Below are 8,024 nucleotides of genomic sequence, written 5' to 3' on the forward strand. Positions count from 1 at the left end.
CACAAAAGAAATGCAGGACATGCATGCATGGATGGGAAATGCACGCTCGGCCCGGGCCGACTCCTTGGGAAACCGAGTGTTGGATTTTTGGCCCGTGCTGTTTGTCAGAATGCTGCCCCTGCTCATTGGCATTGCTCAAGGACAGGCCCCAGCAGGCAAATACTAGTATTATATTCTATTCTGGGAGATCCCGAGGCAGTCAGGCATGCAGATGATGTTGATCGTTCTTGGCGGCAGCAGTAGCTTGTGCGCGCGTTGCGTTGCGTTGGTATATGACACAAAAAGGGTGACGCTCATGCATGCACAGCCGCCCAAAAACGAGCACCGGCGTGGAATTTGGTTGGTACCGCACCCTGTTAACTGGATTGTTTGTGTGCCTCATAAATCGACTGATGTTATTTTGTTGTGAGATAAAAATATTGTATTATGGTTAATAAATATGGCTGATACGATCAAGCGAATATGGTGTGGTTACCCTGCTTGTTGATGCTGAAATTTAGCTTATACTGATGTTTATGTTGAAATATTGCGAAAAAAAATATTATTTTATGACTAAAAAGTGGTTCTAAATAAGCTGAAGCAAACTAGCTTTAGCTACCCAGTTGTTGTGCTTTTCATACGGAAAAAACGTTCCACACGGCCGCACTCTCCCGTCAACACGCTCTTGCTACCATGGCCCATGGGCACGTACCAAAGTTGAGGAGGGTGTGGCGCTTTATAAAAACTGTCTCCTCCCGAAAACAAAAACATTAAAATACCTAGATTTTTTTTAACTAAACATTAATGTAAAAGTACTAATGTTTATGACACCAAATAAGTATACTACTGCTATAAGAAAGAAGAGAAATGGTGCTAAAATAAATAGAAAAAAACACAACACACAACCTAACAAGAAGGAAAATAATGGCTGCCCAATCATCATTCAGTCATTCACCATCTTCTCAATTCTTATCGCGCTCGAGTGAGGTTTTCTACTGCATTTGCTTTGCAGCTTTCACTGCTCTATTACAGTAGAGAAGAATAAATTTTCACCTTCTACTCCGGCAACGGAACAGCACTCTGCTTCCCTGCTCCTCTGACCTGTTGCGCTGCCGTTGGCGACACAGGGAGGCGTCAAACAAGACTCGTTTTTTTTTCAACTGTTTCGGGAGCTCCGTATTCTTCTTCTTCCCTTCCACCCCCGCACGACCGCACCACTCCACCACCACCCTCCCCTACCTCCTCTCCTCTCTTCGCCTGGGTGGGGCCCTCCCCTCGCCTCGACTCGCCGCCGGCCCGGTCGACCTCTGACACAGACATCACCATTCCAGCCCAAGCCAGCACTCCGTCGCCGCTGCCGCGTCCCGCTCGATTCGACTCCTCAAACCTTCTCGTGGGGAGCTCCTTCGGAGCTCAGGGGGAGGAGTTCATGAAAGCCCAGCGAGGAGGTCCATGACGACCAGAGGCCGCCGATGGAATGGCAGATCCCGTTGACATCGACAAGGTCTTTTTTTTTTCTCACCCCTCGTTTCTACAGCCGCCGCCGCTTCCGCTTTTGTTGCCTTTTTCTTTTTCGTTTCCCCCAAATTGTGTTCGTGCTCCCTTGTGTATTCTGGCTTAAGCGCCGAATGGCAATGCCGGAGGCGAGAGCCCCGTGGTTGGTTGTTATCAAACCCAGGCCCTTGCTGTGGGGATGTGGGCGAAGACTGTAGAGCTACAGTTCCTAGGCCGCACTGGGTGCAGCTTCCCGGCCAAGTCGCCCGGCCGAGCCATGGCAGGCGCCCAGGCCCGAGATGCACAGCCTCGGGAGCAGCGGCAGCAACAACTTCTGCCGTCCAGTCTGGTTCCGCGGTCCCCATCCAACTCAAGAAGCCGAGGCAGCCGTGCCACTATGGGCGTCGCCCGGCGCGGCGCGCCTCGTGGCCGTCAGGCGGAGAAGAGGACGCCGCGCGCGGGAGTGCCTGAGGTTTTGGCCCGAGATTTAGGGGAAAATGCAGACTTTAATTGCAACCCTTTGTAAGGATTAGTCACCTTGTTGTGTCCAACAACTTCCATTGTCCGCATATGCCGAGATACCCCTGTTTCCTCTGTCGTATGATATCTCCTTTTGCTGTAACCGATCCATATTAGGTATCTTGGATGTTTTCGGATGCTCAAATTCTTGAGGATAGCCAAACATATTACAATGCAGCTATTGCTTTCCATGTATACAAAGGACAGGAGACCGGAATATAATGAAAAGAACGATGCGATGGCACAAACATTTCCGTTAATTAGTCTTGTTTTCAGGGAAGAGGCCAGGAAGCCTCCTGGAACTTCCCAGTAGCATTGGTGCAATCAGCCAATTCTGTATTAAGAAGCACATTTCTCGGAGATGTCCTCGGATTCCAACATGAAGAAATACTATGTTAATGTTCTATCCATAGTCTACGCCCATAACTGTTCTTCACAACTGTCTGTTCTTTCTTCCTCATGAATTCTGCAGGCACTTATTGCTCTAAAGAAAGGCACTCAACTCCTTAAATATGGTCGCAAAGGAAAGCCCAAGTTTACTCCCTTCAGACTATCAAATGTAAGTTCTCTGCAGCACTCTAGATTGATCATAGTTTTTGACTTGCTTTTCTTTTCCTGGTCCATGTGGATCTGTTATGTTACTTTTATGTGTAAATCTTAGTCTTTAGTTGTTCATGGCACTGCATAATTTTGCCTCAAACCATGTGTCCATGTTAGCAGAAATGGCACTAATGGAAGAATTTTATGAATGAGAAATACCAGAGGTAGATATGCTCCTTCAGTTACTGTCCATACTTACATAATTTCCTTTTGTTCTCTCCACAGGATGAATCGACTCTTATTTGGGTTTCAAATAACAAAGATAAAAGTTTGAAACTAGCTTCTGTGTCTAGGATTCTCTCAGGCCAAAGAACGGTAAGGGCATTTTGAAAAGAAAAAAAAACCTTTTCTGGGTTCATTTTAACTTTTTTTTCCCAGAAAAAAACTAAACTGTTAACATGTATTCTGTTCAGCTGGTTTTCCAACGTTTTCTGCTCCCCGAGAAGGACCATTTATCCTTCTCCCTCATATATAATGATGGCAAGCGGTCTCTTGATCTGGTATTATAATGAGAATCAGTTTGATTTCTTGCTTCTCTTTCCTTTCCGATTATATGATATGTACTCATGTCCTATCCCATTTCAAAGATCTGCAAGGATAAAGTCGAGGCGGAGGCTTGGTTTACTGGTCTTAGTGCCTTGATATGTCCAGGACAACACGGATCCCAGACCCAACACATAGATGGAATCCGGATTGCTGGACTTTCTTTTGATGTAAGCTCTTATGCTTCAACAAAGTTCACTGTTATCCACATTTTTCTGATTCAGATTTAGTTACTTTTGTAGTCTATATTTCATATCATTACCTGACTCGTTGCTTCTTATCATTATGTTCTAATATCTTGATGTTGATTGTTTGCTGCTCAAATTTCTCACAAGCTATTCTCGTAGTTATATACGGTATTAAATAATTAGAACCGGCATAATCTCGACAAATGTCTGATCAGTAACCAAAGCAGAGCCATGGTTTCAGTGACTGTCGAATGGAGCTTTTGTTTGTTCTTTTGACGTCATCACAGCTTTTGCTGTTGTGGTTCTTGGTAATTAGCCACTGCCTACATCTATCTTATTTGTTGGAGGTGGCTTTATCTGTTATTACTAGAGTTTAACAGGCAACTTGAAACAGCAAGTTAATTCCAGTTTTAGGCAATCTTGTAGCTTCTAGCACATTGCTGTATCTCATCATGTTATTTTTCTAATTTCATTTGGCCCCTGTGTTATAATCCTATGCAATAGATAAATCACAGCACTTACATCTTGGAATGCAGCAATTCTAATAATTTTCATATCAATTTGTTGCAGAGTGCAAGAGAAAGTAGCCTAAGCAGTAGCTCTACTTTCACTTCGGATTCCCTTGAGAATAAGTTGAGCTCCGCAAACTCTACCAAGGATCGTTCTTCGGGAGAATATACATATTCAGAAAGGACCAATGTGTCAGATATGCAAGTGAAAAGTGTTTCTTCTTCAGACATTCGAATCAGTGTTTCCAGTGCCCTTAGCACATCCAGCCATGGCTCTGGAGGTGAAGATTCTGAATCGTTTGGAGATATTTATGTATGGGGGGAAGTCATCTGTGATACCATCTCAAGATCAGGGTCTGATAGAAGTGCTTACTCTCCTGGCACAACTACAGATGTTCTTGTACCCAAGCCCCTAGAGTCAAATGTAATGCTCGATGTGAGTTATGTGGCTTGTGGCGTGAAACATGCTGCCCTTGTTACAAGACAGGCAGAGGTATTTACGTGGGGAGAAGAATGCAGCGGGCGTCTCGGTCATGGCATTGGAACAAATGTTTTCCAGCCACGTCTTGTTGAGTCATTATCGATCTGCAATGTTGAACTAATTGCCTGTGGTGAATTCCATACTTGTGCTGTCACTGCAACTGGTGATCTCTACACTTGGGGAGATGGCACACACAATGCAGGATTGCTTGGTCATGGTAGTAATGTGAGCCACTGGATCCCGAAAAGAGTCTCAGGTCCACTGGATGGTCTTCCGGTATCAACTGTATCTTGCGGCACATGGCATACAGCCTTGATAACTAGTTCTGGGCAGTTATACACATTTGGTGATGGCACATTTGGAGTCTTAGGTCATGGAAATCGAGCATCATGCTCATATCCGAAGGAAGTGGAATCTTTGAAGGGTTTGAGGACAATTTCTGTTTCATGTGGTGTGTGGCATACTGCTGCTGTTGTTGAGGTTATCATTTCACAGTCAAATGCTTCATCTGGAAAGTTGTTCACTTGGGGCGATGGAGACAAATATCGCCTGGGGTATGGTGATAGGTCTTCAAAACTGAAACCAACCTGCGTCCCTTCGTTGATAGATTACAACTTTCATAAGGCTGCATGTGGTCATACTCTTACGATTGGGTTGACTACTTCAGGGCACATTTTTACTGTTGGAAGCTCTGTGTATGGACAGCTTGGTAATCCAAATAATGATGGAAGGTATCCTCGCCTGGTCGAAGAACAGCTTGGGGGTGGCGGTGTTGTGGAGGTTGCTTGCGGATCTTATCATGTCGCAGTTTTGTCAAATACTGGTGAAGTTTACACATGGGGTAAGGGTGCAAATGGAAGATTAGGTCATGGTGATATTGCAGATCGTAAAGTGCCTACACTTGTTGAAGCTTTGAGGGATAGGTCTGTAAAACGTGTTGCTTGTGGATCAAGCTTTACAGCTGCAATTTGTCAGCATAAATGGGTGTCTGGGATGGAGCAGTCTCAGTGCTCGGCATGTAGACAGCCATTTGGTTTCACTCGAAAAAGGCACAACTGTTACAATTGTGGCTTAGTACACTGCCATTCGTGCAGTTCAAAAAAAGCTCTGAGAGCAGCATTGTCTCCAAATCCGGGCAAGCCATACCGTGTATGTGATTCATGTTATGTGAAATTAAGTAAAGTTTTGGACTCTGGTGTCAGTTATAGCAGAAATACTATTCCCCGCATACCTGGTGATATAAAGGCTGAGAGAATAGACACAAAGGCAACCAAAGTTGCACCATCTAGTAGTTCAGATATGATTAAGAATTTAGATGTGAAGGCAGCTAAGCAGACGAAGAAGTCTGACTACTTGTCTCAAGTTCCAGCAATGTTGCAGCTGAAAGACATCCCTTTCATCAGTGCACCTGACCTGCAGAACTCGTCTACAATGGCTAATCAATGCCCTTATGACTCCAGATCTAGTTTACCATTTTTGAGAATGCCATATCTGAACTATTCCAGCTCCCTGTCATCGGAAAGTTCAGAGAGTCTTAGGGATGCAAATGAACTTCTGAAGCAAGAGGTTCAAAAACTACAAGCAGAGGTATGGTTTTTCTATACTTCTTGTAGTGATGAAAATACACCAAGAGAATTCTTATACCTGTCGTCCTGTCCTTGGATCAGGTTAATAGTTTGAGACAGGAACGTGATCAGAAAGATATTGAGCTGCAGAAATCAGAGGCTAAAGCCCATGAAGCAATTAACCTTGCTACTGAGGAAGCATCAAAATTGAAGACCGCGAAAGAAGCCATAAAATCACTAACAGCTCAGGTAATATTTATAGTTGAATCTTCCGAAATGTTGTATCAATCCTAGAGCTGGTGCTGGCACCACCAATTATTCAGTTTTGTTATTTGTTAAAAAAAAATCTTCAGTTTTGTTCTCTCACACGATATGACTGCAAGGGGCACAACTGCCGAAAACCAGGCTGTCTCCAACAGGAGACCCATTGCGGAACCCAAACCCAAAATGGGTCTCCAACACAATACCTATAGCCTCCAACAGAGTACCTATATGGAAGACCCATTTTAGGTGCCAGAAGAGACATAACCAAAATCTGAGTATCCTCTCTCCTGGAGACCTATTTGCAGAAAGGGTTATCTTTTGGGTCTTGTTGTTGGAGAAGACGAAAAATAGGTATTGAACCATTTGCCCGTAGTGCTACCCAAAGGACGAATTTGTCTTGTATTTTGGGTCGCGGCTGTTGGAGATAGTCAAATCTGCATTGAGGCAACTGAATGTTTATCAGTTATATCATATGTGGATTGTTTGGTCATGTTTATTTTTCTCATGCCTTGCATAGTGCTGGATAATGTTGAGATAAGCCACTTTTCACATTTTCCTCTTTCTTCTTTTTGGCAGCTAAAAGAAATGTCTGAAAGGCTTCCTCCAGGAGCATGTGATTTGAAGAATGGACGCCATATGGGTGCTTTAGCACCTGAAATGGGGAGAGAGAACCAGATGAGATATGATCAAAACAGCATTCAGTACCCCCAAACTCATGCTTTTGTTGCATCTGCTCGGTTTGGTGGATCAGCTCAAATTCACCAAACCAGCGACTACAATGAAACAGTGATGGTTCCACAAGAGGGCAGGGGTGAGCACCTCAATGGTATCCGAGAGTTCTCCCCTGTGCAGCAGAGGACCAATGGAGGGACTATTGGGTATCATCATAGACCAGACGATCATGACCGAAGGGAAACAGACAGGTTCCAGATAAATCTGCAGAACTTGAACATGAGAAGTTCTAGTTCCCCCAATAACCAAGTCGATGCAGAATGGATAGAACAGTATGAGCCAGGAGTATACCTAACTCTAGTTTCTCTCCGTGATGGAACCAAAGAACTGAAACGAGTACGGTTCAGGTATCAAACTACTTATTCAGAACACGTGTTTTCCCCCCTTTCCCCTTTGAATAGCCATATATCTTGGTATGCATTCTTTGGTAGCAGTATCTACTGAAAAGCGTTGCATCCTTGAATGAACAACATTGTGTTCTGATAATGAAGTGTTGTTTGCAGCCGAAGGAGATTTGGTGAACACCAAGCAGAATCATGGTGGAATGACAACCGTGAAAAAGTGTACGAGAAGTACAATGTCTGCGGAACAGATCGTCTCTCTTCAGTAACGTCAGCCTAAGTAAGCCTGCATGAAGCAAGATATCCAAACTGGAGCATATACCCTAGGGCAATGCCTGCAAGTGCCTGTAGCATGCATATCTCCATCATTGAAAAGCGGAGATATCCAGCTTGTTTTTGGAATGTGCTTAATCGACTTGTTTATCTTGTGTTATTTTTTGTGTCGCCTACTTCCCCACTCTCGTCACTGTCGTTGTATAGAGGAGATAATGTGTAACATCTTGGCCCCGTTCGGCTTACCCAGAAATCGGCTTGTTCGACTTGTTTTTTCAGCCGGAACAATGTTTTTCTCTCACAACAATTCAGTTTTTCAGTTAAGTTTCAGCGAGCCGAACGGGCCATTTTGGGCATAATGGATGGGAGGAAGCTCCATCGCGGCCTTGAGATTTCTTCTGTCGGTCACCATGCATGCTTTGTCAGATTTATTCCTCTTTGAAATGGATCAAGCAAGGTCTTAGAGAGCATAGTGAGCTTCTCAGCTAGCTTCAGGTCTCATACTGAGAAGAAGCGTCTATTTCAGCGATGCTTGT

The 8,024-nt window shown here is 44.2% G+C and overlaps 1 protein-coding gene across 1 annotated transcript; it reads left to right on the forward strand.

Annotated features, from left to right (window-relative positions):
• Window positions 1-1,140: 1,140 nt before the first annotated feature.
• On the forward strand, window positions 1,141-7,813 carry LOC136492797 (PH, RCC1 and FYVE domains-containing protein 1-like). Its single transcript, XM_066488815.1, has 9 exons — window positions 1,141-1,483; window positions 2,465-2,551; window positions 2,818-2,907; window positions 3,006-3,092; window positions 3,180-3,305; window positions 3,894-5,900; window positions 5,981-6,127; window positions 6,719-7,221; window positions 7,378-7,813. The coding sequence occupies exons 1-9, from the start codon at window positions 1,457-1,459 to the stop codon at window positions 7,493-7,495; spliced, it is 3,192 nt and encodes a 1,063-aa protein (XP_066344912.1). The 5' UTR covers window positions 1,141-1,456; the 3' UTR covers window positions 7,496-7,813.
• The last annotated feature ends 211 nt before the right edge of the window (window positions 7,814-8,024 follow it).

Source organism: Miscanthus floridulus, chromosome 11, assembly GCF_019320115.1.
Source record: "Miscanthus floridulus cultivar M001 chromosome 11, ASM1932011v1, whole genome shotgun sequence".
In the NCBI taxonomy this organism is placed as follows: domain Eukaryota; kingdom Viridiplantae; phylum Streptophyta; class Magnoliopsida; order Poales; family Poaceae; genus Miscanthus; species Miscanthus floridulus.

Bases quoted from the DNA above. Each gene is read 5' to 3' on its own strand.
- LOC136492797 (XM_066488815.1), top strand. From the start codon at position 1,457: ATGGCAGATCCCGTTGACATCGACAAG. The intron at 2,908-3,005 runs GTAAGGGCATTT...TATTCTGTTCAG, and splicing joins TTCTCTCAGGCCAAAGAACG to CTGGTTTTCCAACGTTTTCT. The intron at 3,306-3,893 runs GTAAGCTCTTAT...AATTTGTTGCAG, and splicing joins TTGCTGGACTTTCTTTTGAT to AGTGCAAGAGAAAGTAGCCT.